The sequence below is a fragment of the Dendrobates tinctorius genome, unplaced genomic scaffold (assembly GCF_039654945.1).
Source record: "Dendrobates tinctorius isolate UK_male_01 unplaced genomic scaffold, ASM3965494v1 ptg000090l, whole genome shotgun sequence".
Taxonomy (NCBI): Eukaryota; Metazoa; Chordata; class Amphibia; order Anura; family Dendrobatidae; genus Dendrobates; species Dendrobates tinctorius.
The window spans coordinates 1,078,531-1,098,544 of record NW_027361758.1 but is presented as its reverse complement, the minus strand read 5'-3'; the positions used below and the strand labels follow the sequence as shown (position 1 = coordinate 1,098,544).

At 45.6% G+C, this 20,014-nt stretch overlaps 1 protein-coding gene across 4 annotated transcripts in view; it reads left to right on the top strand.

Annotated features, from left to right (window-relative positions):
* Positions 1 to 20,014, top strand: part of CAMKK2 (calcium/calmodulin dependent protein kinase kinase 2) — a 143,902-nt gene that overhangs the window by 102,077 nt on the left and 21,811 nt on the right. For all 4 annotated transcript variants that reach the window (XM_073585968.1, XM_073585965.1, XM_073585967.1 and 1 more), the window contains exons 7-8: positions 8,391 to 8,427; positions 13,053 to 13,074. In XM_073585968.1, the coding sequence (XP_073442069.1) occupies positions 8,391 to 8,427; positions 13,053 to 13,074 (59 nt within the window). The remainder of the gene's footprint in view (positions 1 to 8,390; positions 8,428 to 13,052; positions 13,075 to 20,014) is intronic.

The following is a 20,014-nucleotide window of genomic DNA, read 5'->3' as shown; positions in this document are numbered from 1 at the left end:
GTTGGAGTTAGAATTGGGGGTTTCCACTGTTTGGGCACATCAGGGGCTCTCCAAATGCAACATGGCGTCTGATCTCAATTCCAGCCAATTCTGAGTTGAAAAAGTCAAATGGTGCTCCTTCCCTTCCAAGCTCTGCTATGCGCCCAAACAGTGTTTTACCCCCTCATGTAGGGTATCAGCCTACTCAGGACAAATTGCAAAACAATTTTTGGGGTCCAATTTCTCCTGTTACCCTTAGGAAAATAAAAAATTGGGGGCAAAAATATCATTTTTGTGGAAAAAAAATGATTTTTTTATTTTCACGTCCGAGTGTTATAAACTTCTGTGAAGCACTTGGGGGTTCAAAGTGCTCACCACACATCTAGATAAGTTCCGTGGGGGGTCTAGTGTCCAAAATGGGGTCACTTGTGGGGAGTTTCAATAGTTTAGGTACATCAGGGGCTCTCCAAACGCACATGACAACCGCAGACCATTCCATCAAAGTCTGCGTTCCAAAACGTCACTGCTTCCCTTCCGAGCCCCGACGTGTGTCCATACAGTAGTTTTCTCCCACATATGGGGTGTCAGCGTACTCAGGACAAATTGGACAACAACTTTTGGGGTCCAATTTCTCCTGGTACCCTTGGGAAAATAAAAAAAAATGGTGACTAAAAGATCATGTTTGTGGAAAAAATACGAATTTTTTATTTTCACGCCCGGGCGTTGTAAACTTCTGTGAAGCACTGGGGGGGTCAAAGTGCTCACCACACATCTAGATAAGTTCCTTGGGGGGTCTAGTTTACAAAATGGTGTCATTTGTGGGGGGTTTCCACTGTTTAGGTACATTAGGGGCTCTCCAAAGGCAACATGACACCCGCAGACCATTCCATCAAAGTTTGCATTCCAAAACGTCACTACTTCCCTTCCGAGCCCTGACGTGTGCCCATACAGTAGTTTTCTCCCACATATGGGGTAGCAGCGTACTCAGGACAAATTGGAAAACAACTTTTGGGGTCCAATTTCTCCTGGTACCCTTGGGAAAATAAAAAAATGGTGACTAAAAGATCATGTTTGTGGAAAAAATACGAATTTTTTATTTTCACGCCCGGGCGTTGTAAACTTCTGTGAAGCACTGGGGGGGGTCAAAGTGCTCACCATACATCTAGATAAGTTCCTTGGGGGGTCTAGTTTACAAAATGGTGTCATTTGTGGGGGGTTTCCACTGTTTAGGTACATTAGGGGCTCTCCAAAGGCAATATCACACCCGCAGACCATTCCATCAAAGTCTGCATTCCAAAACGTCACTACTTCCCTTCCGAGCCCCGACGTGTGCCCATACAGTAGTTTTCTCCCACATATGGGGTATCAGCATACTCAGGACAAATTGGACAACAACTTTTGGGGTCCAATTTCTCCTGGTACCCTTGGGAAAATAAAAAAATGGTGACTAAAAGATCATGTTTGTGGAAAAAATACGAATTTTTTATTTTCACGCCCGGGCGTTGTAAACTTCTGTGAAGCACTGGGGGGGTCAAAGTGCTCACCACACATCTAGATAAGTTCCTTAGGGGGTCTAGTTTCCAAAATGGTGTCATTTGTGGGGGGTTCCACTGTTTTGGTACATCAGGAGTTTTCCAAACGCGACATGGTGTCCGATCTCAATTCCAGCCAAAAACGTCAAATGGCGCTGCTTCCCTTCCGAGCTCTGCCATGCCCCCAAATAGTGGTTTACCCCCACATGTGGGGTATCAGCGTACTCAGGACAAATTGCACAATAACTTTTAGGGTCCTGTTACCCTTGGAAAAATAAGAATTGAGGGTGAAAAGATCATTTTTGTGGAAAAAATATGATTTTTTAATTGTATGGCTTTATGTTATAAACTTCTGTGAAGCCCATGGGGGTTCAAAGTTCTCACCACACATCTAGATAAGTTCCTTAGGGTGTCTAGTTTCCAAAATGGTGTCATTTGTGGGGGGTTTCCACTGTTTTGGTACATCAGGGGTTTTCCAAACGCGACATGGTGTCCGATCTCAATTCCAGCCAAAAACGTCAAATGGCGCTGCTTCCCTTCCGAGCTCTGCCATGCGCCCAAATAGTGGTTTACCCCCACATGTGGGGTATCAGCGTACTCAGGACAAATTGCACAATAACTTTTAGGGTCCTGTTACCCTTGGAAAAATAAGAATTGAGGGTGAAAAGATCATTTTTGTTTAAAAAATATGATTTTTTAATTGTATGGCTTTATGTTATAAACTTCTGTGAAGCCCATGGGGGTTCAAAGTTCTCACCACACATCTAGATAAGTTCCTTAGGGGGTCTAGTTTCCAAAATGGTGTCATTTGTGGGGGGTTTCCACTGTTTTGGTACATCAGGGGTTTTCCAAACGCGACATGGTGTCCGATCTCAATTCCAGCCAAAAACGTCAAATGGCGCTGCTTCCCTTCCGAGCTCTGCCATGCGCCCAAATAGTGGTTTACCCCCACATGTGGGGTATCAGCGTACTCAGGACAAATTGCACAATAACTTTTAGGGTCCTGTTACCCTTGGGAAAATAAAAATTGGGGTGAAAAGATCATTTTTGTGGAAAAAATATGATTTTTTAATTGTACCGCTGTACGTTATAAACTTCTGTAAAGCCCTTGTGGGTTCAAAGTTCTCACCACATATCTAGATAAGTTCCTTGGGGGGTCTAGTTTCCAAAATGGGGTCACTTGTAGGGGGTTTCCACTGTTTAGGTACATCAGGGACTCTCCAAACGTGACATGGCGTCCAATCTGAATTCCAGCCAATTTTGCATTGAAAAAGTCAAACGGCGCTCCTTCCATTCTGAGCTCTGCCATGCGCCGAAACAGTCGTTCCCCCCCACATATCAGGTATCTGCGTACTCAGGACAAATTGCACAATAACTTTTGCAGTTCAATTTCTCCTGTTACCCTTGGTAAAATAAAAAAAATTGAACCTGAAGTATTTTTTTTATGAAAAAAAGTTAGATGTTCATTTTTTTTTAAATATTCAAAAAAATTCCTGTGACGCACCTAAAGGGTTAATAAACTTCTTGAATGTGGTTTTGAGCACCTTAAGGGGTGCAGTTTTTAGAATGGTGTCACTTTTGTGTATTTTCTATCATATAGACCCCTCAAAGTGGCTTCAAATGTGATGTGGTCCTAAAAATAAAATGGTGTTGTAAAAATGAGAAATCGCTGGTCAACTTTTAACCCTTATAACTTCCTAACAAAAAAAAATTTTGGTTCCAAAATTGTGCTGATGTAAAGTAAACATGTGGGAAATGTTAGTTATCAAGTTTTTTGTGTGCCTTATCTCTGTGATTTAAGGGCATAAAAATTCAAAGTTGGAAAATTGCGAAATTTTCAAAATTTTCGCCAAATTTCCGTTTTTCTCACAAATAAACGCAAGTTATTTGAATGAAATTTTACCACTATCATGAAGTACAATATGTCACGAGAAAACAATGTCAGAATCACCGGGATCCATGGAAGCGTTCGAGAGTTATGACCTCATAAAGGTACAGTGGTCAGAATTGTAAAAATTGGCCCGGTCATGAACGTGCAAACCACCCTTGGGGGTGAAGGGGTTAACCAAAGACCAACGCCACCCAGCAAAAGCTGGGCAATTATCCCTCTGATAAACACATCATGACAGTTTCATAGAAAAAGGGGGTGGGTGTGATGGTGTTTTAGATCTTCTGTCGGAGAATGCCAGCTGATGCCCTGTCCTGGCTTTAAATAGCCTGAAAATCTCCCGCTCTTTTGCGGGCTAGCAATCACATCCTCTGAAAACACTGCACAGGGCATCTGCTTCAAACCAGTTCTAACCTGCTGGTGCCTTCACACAGCTGATTCAGGCTATTTGCCCACGATGCGATTTTTAAGCGTTTTTGCCGCGATTTTCGGCGCAAAAACGTTTAAATCGTGTACAGAACGCCCCCCATGCATTCCTATGGCATTCCGCACATGCTGTGCTAATGCTTCGCTTTTTTCCGCGGCGGAAACGCATCGCGGAAAAAATCGCAGCATGCTCATTCTTTTGTGCGGAATCGCAAAGAATTGCCGCGATTCCGCACCCATAGGAATGCATGAGAACCGCTTACTTCCCGCATGTGGCTATGCCCACCATGCGGGAAGTTAAGCGTCTCATGTGCGGTTGGTACCCACGGTGTGGAGGAGAGGAGACTGTCCTCCAGGCCCTGGGTACCATACCCCTGTAAAAAAAAAAAGAATAAAAATAAAAAATCGAGGTATATTTACCTTCCGACGTCCCGCGCTGCATTCCCGGCCTTGGCGTTCCCAGTAATGCCTTGCGGCAAGGTCCTGTGATGACGTAGTCTCGCGTGACTCTAGCGGTCTCGCGAGATCGCTATAGTAACGCGAGACCAACGTCATCACAGGTCTCGCAAGGCATTACTGGGAACGCTGTGGCCCGGGAATGCAGCGCGGGACGTCGGAAGGTAAATATACCCCGATTTTTTTTTTTATTTTTTTTTTTATCATTTTTAACATTTTATCTTTTACTATTGAGGCCGCATAGGCAGCCTCAATAGTAAAAAGCTGGTCACACTTGTCAAACACTATGTTTGATGAGTGTGAACAACCTGTCAATCACTTTCCAAGCGATGCTTCAAATTGCTTGGAAAGTGCTTGAGAAAATCGCGGCAAAATCACAAACAGAATCGCGGTATAATCGCGGTGAAATCACACGGAAAAAAACGCGCGATTTCTGGGAAGGAGTCCGGTTTTTAGTGTGCGTTTTAAAACGCAACGTGGGCCCATAGCCTCAAACGACCTTTTTGACCTACAGTATTCCATCTGACTAAAAAAGCAAATGTTAATACCACAAAATTGATCAAATAAAATAATTTATTATGTACACAGTCTGTGTAACCATTTACCCCCCATGATATACATGAGGGGGCCTTCATTACAGCACAAGGTCACAGCTGCTGGTTTCTGTGAGGTAAAACATTTCCCCACCTGTTTAAAAACATATTTTACCTCACAAAATGAATCCTCTGCTAACCCCTACTGTAATGTCTGTATACTCTCTCGTGTCTTCCCTGCCCCGGGAGCTGTGGCATGATCAGACCGTGTCCCTGTACGGCCATTACACCGTACACAGCAGGGGCACATTTATAAGATTATCTCAGCACAAGAACATTTTTTTTTTTTTTTTTTTTTTTTTAAATCCAATTGTGGAAGTTATTTTTATTCAAAGAGCTATTAATAAAACTATATTTTGTTCATGGGGAAAACCCCTTTCAGTCAATAATAGGATCCAGGCATGTGTGTGTACATATAAATACAGTGTATGCTTGTTTCCATGTGAATGTGTATTGCGATTATAGGGTGGGTATATATGTGGGTGTCTATGTATAATATTTATATATTACACTTAGAGTATGTATATATGTGTTTAAAAAATTATATATATTATAGTGTGTATACACGCAGTATATTTTGTTATTAACAAAATGTACCTCCTATTGTTTTATAGTGTTCCTTAATGATTACCGTAATTATCCATTGTAGTTGACGTAGATCAATCAGACTTTATATGAAGACATCACATGAATCCTCAATATATTTTACAAAGTTATGTCCTGGTTCTTTACGGATCCTAATAATGTTCTCTAGGTTGGGCCAGGAGAGTAATTTGCCTTGTGTAAACCTTTCAGACATTTGACAGCAGTTACAGCAGCAGCATGTAACATTCACCATGGCTGTGGATGTGTCCGCTATTGCTCACATGATGAAAAGAAAGAAGATAAATGAGATTCTCAGACAGCAGGGCTCACTAGATTGGCTACTCATTTGGCTGCTGAGGTGGAAAACTGTACAAATGTGTGCTATAAAGCAAACCCAAAGCACATGTGGTGCTCTTGTGACGAATGGTATTGGTCACACTGGATCAGCTGGATATATATTTTTCTCTGTGGTCTTTTGTGATTAAATCTGATTTATATATCTGTTTGCATACCAATAATTAATTAATGGTGGGGAGAGGCAGATTGGAATTTGTGTTTTGTGTTCCTGGAGTCCTTGTGGCCTCAGATGCTTTTTTTATTAATCAGATAGAAGATAAGTGATCATGTAGAGAACAGTGTGGCCGCTAAACCAAAGCCACTCTGTCATCTCTATGATGCACTTATCTCAACTGCTGCAGGAACAAAGAGGAGGCCGATACCCTGTGCAGCTTCATGTCACATTAATATAAAGGTGATCGAAATGGATGAATTAAAATAATGATTTATGACAGACTGTCAGAGTCTAGAGAAACGATGTTCATGCATGGCCACGGTGAACATTTCTGACGGCTTACTTAAATGCATATGGATACATCAATATAACGATCATTCACCAGACAGTGGTTCGTTCAATAGTTAGTCAGCCATCAGCCTACTTCTATCTAATGTGTATTGTCGTCTTCAGACTCTGCCCACTAACACTTCTACGGCATATGACAGAAGGTGCACAATAGGGTTCACTGCTAATAGGATCCTATTGGAACTAATCCCCATAAACCTATATAAGAAATGAAGATTTATTATCATTACATAGTTATATAAAAGACATGGTTGGGAGAAAAAAAACCATAGGTCCTTCAGGGTCAACCTTTCTCCACCGATTTTATGTTTTTTGTTTGTTCTTTATTTCCCTAGACTAGTGTTGACTATTTTATGGAATTATGTAGTCTACCTACTGTACTTTATGATACGGCAAAATAAGAGGTGCCCGAGCCTCCACTGGAGTGTGTGGCAACATGGACTCCATAAGTAATGTGACCAGAACCTAATAAAAGAAATCCCTGCCTTGAATGTAAACCCTTTGCTAACATAAACAACCGAGGATTGTCATTAAATATTTTACTCTAGTCTTCAGGGTGGTGTCCGAAACTGTTGGATACCTCAAGTTTCTCTTGTTTACTTACGTAATGCATGTTGCAGATATCAGCTGATTTGTGAGGGTGCCTGGTGTCAGACCCTCATAGATCTTATTTTGATCACTAGCGGATAGGTCATTGATATGTTATTCCTGGACAGACTCTTTTAGGAATATTGGGCTATCCAAGACCATGGGGCTATTGACATTAATCCTTTCTCCCCATATGATAACATTATAGCCCCTAAACCACCATAGATCACTAGGGACAATATGATTAAGCTCTTGATCACTCTAGTAATGATTTTTCAGCCCGTAATCCCCCTCAGGCAAACAGTTACATTTAGTAGTAAATTCTAAGCCACACTACTCTACCCGAAGCACAGCATTAGCCCCGAAGGTCAGACGTTTTAGAATTTTGAGTTACGCAGTAATAATAGTTGACTAGTTTTCTCAGCATGTAAAATACTTGCATCACAGTATAAATACCTTTTTTGGCTGCAGTTGTTACTGGGGATATTGATCCATTTTCAAGTTAAATGGGGAAAAACCTTTTGAAAAATGTGTGTTTTGAATAACTTCTGTAATAGTTCAGGATCAGCAGATGTGGGCTTCCTTCCACATACAAAATATGGCAAATCCTTCTCTTATTTTTTTTTTTCCTTCCACAGTAAAGTATGGTTGCCTACTACTGACGGTTAATTGCCTTCATAAAGGGATTACTTAAAGAGGTGGTCTGAAGCTAACATTTTATTTTAATCCTAAATGAATTGCCTATTTAATGTCATAATCTAAGCTCTTTTCTAATGTATTTTAATTTAAAAAAATACCTACTGTTCCCTTACTGCTTGATTATTTTTTAAAAAAAAATGTTACTACCTCCTCTGACGCTTTGTCTGAGAATCCTAGTACATGCTTGGATAGTCAAATGAGTTGTCATCAGGGGGCAGAGTCTGTGGTCACGTGTGGGGGCAGGGCTGGCTGGTATCCTGCTTTTCCTGCACGCACGAGTATTCGTACAACGCACACTGACAGTGCACTCTCTTGCCGTTCCGTCACTTCTCATCAGAGGTGGCCAGCGAGCACACTGGCACTGTCCGTTTGCATAGTGACAAGAATCCACAGAGTAGTGACACCTGATGCATGCTCAACAGAGTGAGGACTAGCTCAGCCCCTGAAAAGACTTCACTGATGCTTCATTTCAGTGACGGGGCTGTGACAGTGACCCTGTGAACCTCTGATGACAACTTATTTGACTATCCCAGTATGCGCTGAGATTCTCAGAGTCATCAAAGAGGAAATAGTGCAAAAAAAAAAAAAAATTAAGCGGTGAGGGAATAGTGGGACCTTTTAAATTTAAAGTGTATTAGGACATTGAATAGGCATTTAAGAATAAAATAAATTTTGGTTTTGGACCATCACTTTTCATGCTTGTCCTCCATTTCAAGGTCATAAGAGCACCACCAATAATGATAACTCCTGCTGTATGCTGACTGCTGCTTCTCTTCTGTTGCCAGGTACTTGATGACCCCAGCGAGGACCATCTGTACATGGGTAGGGAAACTTTTTAGCTAATTTTAAGTATGGTACTATTTCAGCTATCTAACCTAACTTCAACGTGACATTTTCATTCTAATTTCAAGACCTGAAGGGAATCTGTCTAATCTAAAGCATTACAGCCACAAAATAAATTAGTAGTAAGACTTCAGCTCAAACAGCTACAAAATAAATTAGTAGTAAGACTTCAGCTCAAACAAATCTTACTTTGCATCAGTGACCAGGTTTTTTTTTTCTCCAGGCTACAGACAAATTTACTCACACTGTGTTCCAAATTATTATGCAAATGCTATTTTTCTCTAATTTTCCTAAATGGTCAAGTCAGTACAATGTTCAAATTATCAACTGTTTCAAAACTTAAAAAACCCTCAAAATGCACCATTTCAAATTATTATGCACTATAGTTTCCAAACATTTTCTAGGTTATAAAGTACTGAAAATGGTCATTTGTTGAATTTGCAGCAATAAGAGGTTATATTTACCGAAATCAAAAGCGCTTGCAATGAAAAATATCTTAACAGACCACGTTACATGTTAACATAGGACTCCTTGTTTGCTATCACCTTCACAATTCTTGCATCCAATGAATTTGTGCGCTTTTGGTTAGTTTCTGCTTGGATTTCTATGCAGGATGTCAGGATAGCCTCCCAGAGTTTGTTTGAGGATACTCCAACGGTTCTCAATAGGGTTGAGGTCACGGGAGGACGGTGGCCATGCGTTTCTCTTTTTATGCCTATAGCAGCCAATGACTCGGGAATAAAGTAGTCAGAAACTCTATATACTTTGACAGTCATTTTCACACCATAAGGCTATGTGCACACGTATGCAGAAAATTTCTGCATAAAAACCGTACTCCTTCCCAGAAAACGCGTTTTTACCTCGATTTCTTTTGCTCGTTTTTGCCGTGATTTTTTTCCGGAGAGTCCCCAGACACATAGAAAATAGCCAGAAATGCGGAATTTACCGCGAAATTAATGAACACCCAACGTTTTTTACCGCAAAGCGTTTTTTTGCGGTAAAAAACGCATCAATATGCACAAAAAGTACAAAATGCATTAAAATGAATAGGAAGCTTCTTTTGTGCGTTTTTTGAGAGGATTTTTTTGGTAAATCCGCGGGGAAAAACGCGAAAAAAACGCAACGTGTCAACATAGCCTTAAGGATCCTAGAGAGGCCTACCAGCTGTCCCGTCATGAATTTGGGCCAAAACATGACTCCATCACTTCCTTGCTGACATACCACCCTCGTTGGGACATGGTGGCCATCCAACAACCATCCACTACTCCATCCATCTGGACCATCCAGGGTTTTATGGCACTCATCAGTAAACAAGACTGTTTCCAAATTGGTCTTCATATATGTCTGGGCCCACTGCAACTGTTCCTGCTTGTGAGCATTATTTAAAGGGCCCGTCACACTAAGCAATATCGCTAGCAATATCGCTATAACGTCACTGGTTTTGTGACGCAGCAGCGATATCGCTATGTGTGATACTTACCTCCGACCGCTGGTTATCGCTGATCGCGCGAGAATGTCCTGGGCCGTTTCTCGTCATCTGCTTCCTGCTGGGCTTCCTGCTGTGGCGACGAGCGATGTGTGGACGCGGGCGGGAGGACGTCTTCATTGCCTCGTCTGACAGGTAAGTAGCGACCGTCGACCGCTGCTATGTCGCTGGTGAGATCTGCCTGTTTGGCAGCTCACTAGCAACCACTTAGCAATGCACCAGCGATCCTGACCGGGTCATATCGTTGTCGGGATCGCTGGTGCATCGCTAAGTGTGACAGTACCTTTAGAGTGGCTTAATATTAGGTTGTTGCACAACTGTAATCCTCTGGAGGATCCTACACCTTGAGTTTGCGGCACAAGCAGCTTCAAATGCCTGCTGTTTGCTGCTTTGTAATGATATTTTAGCAGCTGTTGTCTTAATCCAATGAATTTGTCTGGAAGAAACCTTCCTCATTATGACTTTATCTGCACAAAAAATCTGCTCTGTATCAGCCACAAATCTAAGTTTTCATGAAGTATCTAATGTGTTCATACCTTGTTCAAGGCATTGCATTATTTGATGCTTTTTCGCAGTAGTGAGATCACTTTTCTCTCACATGTTGCTTGAAACTCGTGGCCTGCTTAATAATGTGGAACGTCCTTCTTAAGCAGTTTTCATTTAATTGGGCTCACCTGGCAAAATAATTATCACATGTGTTTGAGATTTGATTTCAGTGATCCAAAGAGCCCTGAGACAAAATACCAACATTGAGTTTATTTGAAAAACAAAAAAATTAGATCTGAATAAAACCTAAAACCAATTTGCATAATATTTGGAACGTGGTATAGACTGACTGCAGATTGCCGAATTGTAGTAGTGTGACACCACACACACACACACACACTCTTTAACTACAGGGGACTCATGACCCCATAGAGATATGCATCGATAACCCAGAAAACCTCTTTCAGGTAAGTGCACACTACGCCTTTATTCCAACAACAAAGTTCCAAAATTTTCCCTCTACAGCAGCTTCAGGTAAAAAAGCTGGCAGTCTTTTTTTTCCTGAAGCTTCTGCATTGGCTCTTTATTTTTTTTATGTAGTTTAAATTATATGGAGCTAGCAGCTTCCAAGTTAAACCGCCTGGATAATGAATGTTACTACTGTTGCCTGCTTATGGTTTCCAAACCATGGAGCACTTAAAATTAGTCACATTAGGCTACTTTCACACTTGCGTTTTTTTTGCGCTGCGTGCGCAGTGAAAACGCGCATAAAAAACGCATCATGTGTTTTTTATGCGTTTTCTTGTTTTTTGCGCATGGTTTTTGCAAAAAAAGCATGCTTTTTTTTTGCGCTGACGTGCGCATGACCATGCGCACGTCAGCGCTCCCATAGATTTTAATGTGTTTTTGGGTGAATTGCGTGCGCATGCTTTTTTTGAGACAGGTCGGACGCACAAAAAATGCAACAGGATGCATTTTGTGCGACAGGGCGCACACTACAAAAAAACGCATGCACATACAAACGCATGACAATGCGCACCCATGTTAAGTAGAGGAAAAAAAACGCATGCGCATTTATGTGCAAAAACGCAGCGCAAAAAAACGCAAGTGTGAAAGTAGCCTAAGACTGAACATGTGCACAGCAATGTTGTTCTAACTTTGTTGTTCATTTATGCTATTTTTTTCCTGGCTATCTGTCAGCACCTTTTCAGATGGAATCTGCCTTAGGCCGGGGTCACACTTGCAACTGCAATGCGAGAAACTCGCACATCAAAACCCGGCACTGCACTCAGGACCGGAGTCTGCGGCTGCATAGAAATACATGCAGCTGCACACTCCGGTCCCAAGTGCTGTCAGCAGTTCCGGGTATAGAGACGCGAGACTCGCGCATTGCAGTTGCAAGTGTGACTCCGGCCTTAAAAGATGACGTGTGTACATTCCCTTTAATGTTTAAATCGTAAAATGGTATGCATTAGTCCTTACCATTTCCATAGGCTTGATTAATGTCAATTTAACGCTGCCATGTCACCGTTATCAGCAGTGTTGGAAAGTCGTCAGTTAAACCTATGTGTCATGGTTAGGACATGGTTAATGTCCTGGTTTCTCAGGGTTAATTTTGCTGGCCTCCCTTTGGATCTGGGAGGGGTATTTATACTCACTCCAGACTAGGATTCCCTGTCAGCTATACTGTTATTCTGGCTGTGTGTCTGACCCCCCTGGTGTGCTGGTAAACTGCATTGCTTGTTTGATTCCCATGTATGACCCGGTCTGTCCCCTCACTCTGTTCTCTGTCTCACGTTTGGTACTATTGTCTTCTCCGGTTCTGACCTCCTGACTTGGCTATTGTTACTCCGTTACCGTTTGCCCCTTTTGTACCGTCTATTGCCCGTTCTGGTTTTCTGATCTATTGCTACGTCCTGACCATCCGCTCTGGTTAACCCTTTGGTACTGTCCTGCTATCTCGTGCTTTGACCCCGGCTTGATCTGGTTTACGTCCCTGTCTATGCCCCTTGGTAACTTGTCCCATAGTTACCTTTCTAGGAGTCTCCTTGCAGATCCTAGCTCTGTGGAGTTTAGGCCACGCCCCAGCAGTCACGTGCTTCAGGTCCTGATAGTCTGAAGCACACATCGTCACCGCTGCTGCCCTGCTCCACAGGTATCTTTGAGCACTGTTTTTGTACTCAGGACACGCGCACTGGCTCAGTGAGCAAGTGCAGTGCGGTGTTCCTGACACCATGGTGGTGCTGCTAGTCAAGGAACAATAGAGAGAGTCTGTGCATTTGCTGAATTTGGACCACCACTGGCACATTTGCTGCCTCATTGATCTAAAACTTTAAAGTTTGTTTTCACTGATGCAAAATGTAGAATTTAGTATATTATTATTCTATCCAGTACTGTAAGTTTAAAAAAAAGTTTTTACATTTAATGGAAAATCCATATCCAAAATGGTGTAAACTCATATAGTTAAGCCTTAGACTACTTATTTTATTGCAAGAGTTATCTACTCATAATAATTCACTAATGTCTGATCACTGTGAATTCATAACCATAAACTGCATCCTTGGAATATAGATATGGATACTATATGAAATACATGTTAACACCAACTTTTTATGTGGTTTTTGTTTTTTAGTGTTTGAATTGGTTAAGCGGGGGTAAGTGAGAGAACTTATCAGTGAATTGGTTTGTTATTGTTACATATTTTCTTCAATAAAACTGTATACAGTAAGCATATACTTAGAATGTGTTTGCAATATTTTTCCTCATGCTTTGAGTAATGATAATTACAATCAAGTAAAAGTGAAAAGGAAAAAAATAGAAGAAAAGTAACACAACACTTTAGTTAGGCTGTGGCTGCCACACGGATTTGTCACACAACCTGAAGGGTTTCCTGGTGCCAGAAAAGTGAATAAGAATCCTGACGTCTCATGCACAATTTGCTTATTTGTGATTGCAGATTTGGTGCACGCTCAAATATGCAGCATGGCGATTCTCTCCACATTTTTGCAATGTAGTTAGTCAAAAACACTATAAAAATACAGGTATAAAAATTATTGGAGATTTGTTGCATTTTTGTAGTGTTTGTGCTCCAAAAATCGCAGGAGTGTTTAATATAAGGAAAAGGATCTAATGTCACCAAGAGGAAGAGGAAACTCCACCATTATGTGTGTGTATAGGTGAAAGTGTATATGTATAGATATATAAGAATCTGTGTTATAGCTATCTGCCAGGGACATGTAGTTTTAGAACCTGGAGTGCTGCATTTATCTTTTTGGACATATAGTGAGATTTGTGTTTACCCGGGAGGCTTTGCACTTGCTTTTTCCAGCTTGTACTTGCGTTGCACCTATATTTTTGTTTCTATATAACTTTTTTTTTTTCAACCAGCTTTATAAGCTACAAATAGCGATCATTACTGAACAAAAGCACAGGTGAAAAACACATCCATAGGTGTTTATTGTCTGCTGCGTTTTTCCTGCTAAGAGATGCAGATACATGGATTTTTGTGAGTACTCACCATAATATCCTTTTCTCCGAGACGCTCATTGGGGGACACAGAAACTGTGGGTGTGTGCTACTGCCGTCTGGAGGCCGACACTAAGTATACAAAAAACAAGTTGGCTCCTCCTCCGCCGCATACACCCTCGCCCCGATAGCGGGCGGAAACCAGTTTAGTGCAAATGCCGTAGGAGAACATAACAATAAATTAGCCTTAGCGCAGAAAATTATATGTCTGAAAAAGGACCACCCTACATTAAATAAGGAATTATACTAATTAAATAAACAAGAGCCAACTGGCTATCAGGGTGGGTGCTGTGTCCCCCAATGAGCGTCTCGGAGAAAAGGATTTTACGGTGAATACTCACAAAAATCCATGTTTCTCCTTCGTCTCATTGGGGGACACAGAAACTGTGGGACGTCCTAAAGCAGTCCCTGGGTGGGAGCAACTCACCAATCCACACCGCATGCCCACCTGTTTAAAGGTGTGCCATCGCTGCCTGGAGAATTTTCCTACCCAGGCTCGCATCCGACGAAGCCTGAGTATGCACATTGTAATGCTTAGAGAACGTATGCAGGCTTGACCAAGTTGCCGCCTTGCATACCTGCTCTGCCGAAGCCTGATGCCGAAGCGCCCAAGAGGCGCCCACTGCCCGAGTCGAGTGCGCCCTTATTCCAGCTGGAACCGGCGCGCCTCTAATACGGTAAGCCTCCTGAATAGTAAGGCGAATCCATCTGGCTATGGTCGACCGTGAGGCTGCGAGCCCCTTCCAGCGCCCTTCGGGGATCACAAACAACGAATCTGTCTGGCGAAAAGGTGCTGTCCTCGACACATACCTTCTGAGGGCCCTTACTAGGTCCAGCGTGTGGAGCGCCTTCTACACTCTGTGTACCGGGGCTGGACAAAACGAAGGCAAAACAATGTCCTCATTAATATGGAACGAGGACACAACCTTCGGCAGAAACGGCGGTGGTCTCAGGACTATCTTATCCTTAAAAAAGGTCAAAAACGGCGCTCTACAGGATAGGGCTGCCAATTCCGAGACCCGCCTAATAGTGGTTATGGCTACCAAAAACACGACCTTCCTGGTAAGGTATGGCAATTCGACTCTGCAACGGCTCAAAAGGAGCTTCCTGCAGGACACCCAGAACCAAATTAAGGTCCCAGGCGTCCAAGGGAGCCCTAAAGGGGGGCACCAAATGCGAGACCCCCTGAATGAATGTCTTGACCTGCATATTGGTAGCGATCTTTCGCTGGAAAAGGACAGACAAGGCCGATATCTGTCTCCTCAGGGAACTCGGGGCCAAACCTGCGTCCAGGCCTGACTGCAGAAAAGCCAGAATGTTGGGAACCGAGAAGGACAAAGGCGCAACCCCGTGCTCTCGACACCAGAGAAAGAAAACCTTCCACGTGTTATGATAGACCCTCGCTGAGGCCGGCTTCCGGGCGCTAACCATCGTGGCCACCACCTCAGGCCCAAACCCCGCCTGGGTCAGAACCCAGGATTCAACGGCCATGCCGTCAAACACAGGGCCCCTAAGTTCGGGTGGTAGATCGGCCCCTGGGACAGTAAGTCTGGCCATTCCAGTAGACGCCATGGCACGTCTGCGAGGAGCTGTACTAGATCCTCGTACCAAGCTCGACTGGGCCAGTCTGGAGCCAGCAGAATTGCCGGAACCCTCTCTATCTTGATCTTCCTGATTACCCTCGGGAGAAGAGGCAGAGGAGGAAACAGGTATGGGAGCCGAAACTGGCTCCATGGAAGAACCAACGCATGCGCTGCAATTGCTCGCGGGTCCTGAGACCGGGCAACAAACCTGCGCACCTTGGCGTTCTCCCTGGAGGCCATCGGATCCACGTCCGGAGTTCCCCACCGTTGGCAAATCTGCTGGAAAATCTCGGGGTGCAGGGACCATTCTCCGGCCACGACCCCCTGCCGACTCAGGAAATCTGCTGCCCAATTTTCCACGCCTGGTATATGAACCGCTGAGATTACTGAGTGGTGCCTCTCGGCCCAACGGAGTAAATGTTCTATCTCGCGCATGGCTGCCCTGCTGCGCGTGCCTCCCTGGTGATTCACGTACGCCACTGCTGTGGCGTTGTCTGACTGGACCCTGACTGCGCGACCCACTAGCCAGTGCTGAAAATGCTGCAACGCCAACCGCACTGCTCGAATCTCCAACAAGTTGATCGGCAGAAGAGTCTCCTGGGGAGACCACTGCCCCTGTGCTGTGTGATGACGAAACACTGCTACCCAACCGAAAAGACTCGTGTCGGTCGTGACCACCAACCATTGATCTGGAGGAAAGGGTTTCCCCTGAAGGAGAGAGGAGTCGCGCGTCCACCATTGAAGTGCCCGCCGGACCTGAAGGGACAACGTGCACTGATGATCCAGGGAGAACGGACTCCTGTCCCATGCTGCTAAAAGAGCATGCTGCAGGGGGCGAAGATGAAACTGCGCAAACGGAATTGCTTCTATTGCTGCTACCATCCTCTCTAGAACCCTCATCCCAAATCGAATCGTGTGAGGGCCTGGCTGCTGAAGACTCCGAACTCCCTGCCGGAGCGCCTGGGCCTTGTCTTGAGGGAGAATTACCAACCCTTGGGAAGTGTCGAAAATCATCCCTAGGAATGGAATCCTCTGAGCCGGGGTAAGAGATGACTTCTTCCCATTGACTAACCATCCCAGGCGGGATAGAGTATCCAGCGTGATGCTGACATTCTCCTCGCATGCTTGAAAGGACGGCCCTTTCACTAAAAGGTCGTCCAAGTATGGCAGCACTACTATGCCCCGAGAATGAAGAATGGCCATAACGACCGCCATCACCTTCGTGAATACCCTGGGTGCCGTGGCCAACCCGAACGGCAGAGCCACAAACTGGAAATGCCGGCCATTGATCGCAAAACGAAGGAACTTCTGATGTGGGGGAAAAATAGGGATGTGCAGGTAGGCATCCTGAACATCGATTGAGGCCAAATACTCTCCCTGCTCCATGGCCGATATCACTGACCGGAGGGATTCCATCCGAAAGTGCCTGACTCTGATGAACCTGTTTAGGAGCTTTAGGTCCAAAACCGGTCTTACTGTTCCGTCCTTCTTGGGGACCGCAAACAGGTTGGAATAAAATCCTTGGGCCTCTTCGCCCTCTGGTACCGGGACAATGACCCCGTTGCACAGAAGAATCCTGATGGCACCTAGCAACGCCTCTGCCCGGGTTTCCGATTTGGGAAGCCAGGAATGAAAAAATCTCTTTGGAGGGTGTCCGATAAACTCTATCTTGTACCCGAATGACACCAATTCCGCCACCCATGCGTCGTGTGCCACCTTGACCCAGACGTGGCGGAACCTGAGCAGACGACCGCCTACTCTGCTGTCCTCGGGTACCTGATGCCTCAAGTCATTTTGCTGAGGGCCTTTGGGACCTAGCTCCCCTTGACCTGGGTGGACGGCCCCGCATCCTCCCCAGCGGGTTGGCTCTATACGTGACCTGGCGCTCTCTGTCTTGGTTGTGACAAGCTGGGGCAGTAGAACCGGCCGCTGTTGCCCATCCTGGGGCGCGAAATGCTCAAAAGCGCGCCTGCAGTTGACGAAAGGGCGGTCTACTCTTCTGCTGTGGGAGAAAGTTACTCTTTCCCCCTGTGGCATCTGAAATAAGCTTGTCTAGCTTCTCTCCAAAAAGCCGATTACCCTGATATGGCAGGGACGTTAACGATTTTTTAGAAATCGAATCAGCCCGCCATAGCCTTAGCTACAAGGCTCTCCTAATGGCGATAGCGTTTGCTGCCACTAGCGCCGCGCAATTAGCCGCATCCAAGGATGCATAAATTAGATAGTCACTTGCCATCGCGATCTGATTTGCCATCTCAGACACCTCTACCGGCAAGTCTCTGTCTTGCAGGACTCTATTCAAAGATTCTGACCACGACATCATGGCCTTGGCCACCCATGTTGCTGCGAATGAAGGCAAAAGCGCTGATCCTGATGCCTCATACACTGAGCGGGCTAAACCTTCTATGAGCCGATCCGTGGGGTCCTTAATGGAAGAACCACTAGGCACCGACAACAACGATCTTGAGGCCAGGCGTGACACTGGGGGATCCACAATCGGAGATTCCACCCAACTTTTACAGAACTCTGGTGCAAACGGGTACCTCGTCTCTAGCGTTTTTTGTCCTGAAAAACGCTTGTCTGGGCGTTCCCTGTGCCGCTGCACCGTGTCCTCGAATTCTGGATGAGTGCTAAACACCCTATGTGGGCGCCTGGCCTTCTTAAAAGATATCTTATGCCCTGCGGTCAGGGAGATATCCTCCTCAATACCAAGAGTTTGACTGCCTCAATGAGACTGTCTACCGTCTCCCGACACCCGGGGGTATCCAGATCCAAGGATTCCTGCCTGTCCTCATCCGAACTTTGCTCGCTCCCAGACAATGGTGACGGTGAGCGAGACGCCGCACTCACGGATGCCGAAGCACCGGAGGGGCCCGGAGACGCCATATGGGCTCTTTCCCTGTACGTCTCCTTAGAGATGGTACGGCCCCTGCAGGCCGGCGGCTCATGTGAGGTGGATGAACCTTCCCAAACCGGTGAGCCGTTGTCTCTACCCCTATCCGGGGCCTGAAGGGTCTCGATCGCCTTCGTAAGTGAAGCCATAGACCGAGACAGTGATAACGCCCATTCCGGGGGATCCGACCCCCTGGGCTCCGTTGGAGGGGAGGGCTCCTGGGCGCGTTCGGAACTACAGGCCTCACATATTTTAATAGTCTGCGCTCGCGTGAACACAGCCCCACAGGAAACGCATGCGGTATAAAGGAAAGTGTGTTTCTTCCCCTTTCCAGACATACTTGCGGGGGGAAAAAAACGGCCAGAAAATATAAATATATATATATATATATAATATATTATTATTATATATTTTTTTTTTTTTTTTTAATATCATACAGGGGTATGAGGAGGAGAACAACCTGCCCTAGTGTGGCCAAGACGGGGTCGCACTTACCCGGGCTCCTGCTGTCTCCCCGTGCTCCTGTGCTGCTGCTCGCTCCCAGCTGATGGTCTCCCTGGGTAGGCTGCGATGCTTCCTGACCGCGGCCTACTCCATCCTGAAGCCGGGGCCTCCATTTTATCCAGCGCCCGCCCAGTACCCGGGGGCGGCGCTGGATCTGGCGTCGGGGGGGCGGGCGCCGGATCTGACGTCACGTTGGGGGGCGGGCCTAGGCCGAAGACGCGGGCTAAATTTAGGCACTGCCCGCTCGCCGGCGCCGGGGGGCGGGCCTCCCCCGCGGCCTAGGCCGAAGCCGCGGGCTAAATTTGAGCCCCGCCCGCCGGAGCTGGCGCTCTATATTGGCGCCTCACCTACCCCGCGCGTTCCTTCCCCAGCCTGGCCAGAGAGACGTGGCAGGCTGACCAGGAAGGAAGGAGGGGAAAACGACCGCCGAGGATCTGCCCTCCTGCTCTCCCTGCAGGCAGGAGAGGGGAGCCGGCTCCAGCATCTGGAGTGTTCGTCGCAGCCCTGGCCTGGAACCTCCCACTGCCCAGGAGCCCTTCTTACCCTGAGGTAACCCGTCTTCGGACGGTGCAGGCACCCTAGCTCCATCTGCCTTGTCTGGGCGAGGAGAGGGACCGTCCGCCACCACGCAGTACCGCCGCCTAGCGTTGGTGTAGCAGTGGGGCCGCACAGACTAGTCTTGTGCCTCTGTGCATGCCCATGGTTTCGCTACCTAGGGGTGGACAGGGCTAAGTCTGGCATATTGTCCCACGTCGCGGGAGAGGGAACGTGGAGGGACACTCGCACGTGGTCGCCCGTTGATGGTTTGGGGAAATCGGATCCTTTCAATAGGATGCGTTGCCCCTGTCATATCTTCTCAAAATAAAAAAGAAAAAATAGATGTCTGGGGAAAAGTCCCAGAGATGTCCCTCTGTGCGGGAAAGGATATGCGGAGGCGATACTCGCGTGTGCTCGCCCGTTGATGTTTGGGGGAGATCGGACCCTTTCAATAGGGTCCGTCGCCCCTGTCTCCTCTTCATAGCAAAAAAATGTTAGTCTGGAGAGACCCAGACTGTGTGTGCCTCCATCAGACACTAAGCAAAAAAAACT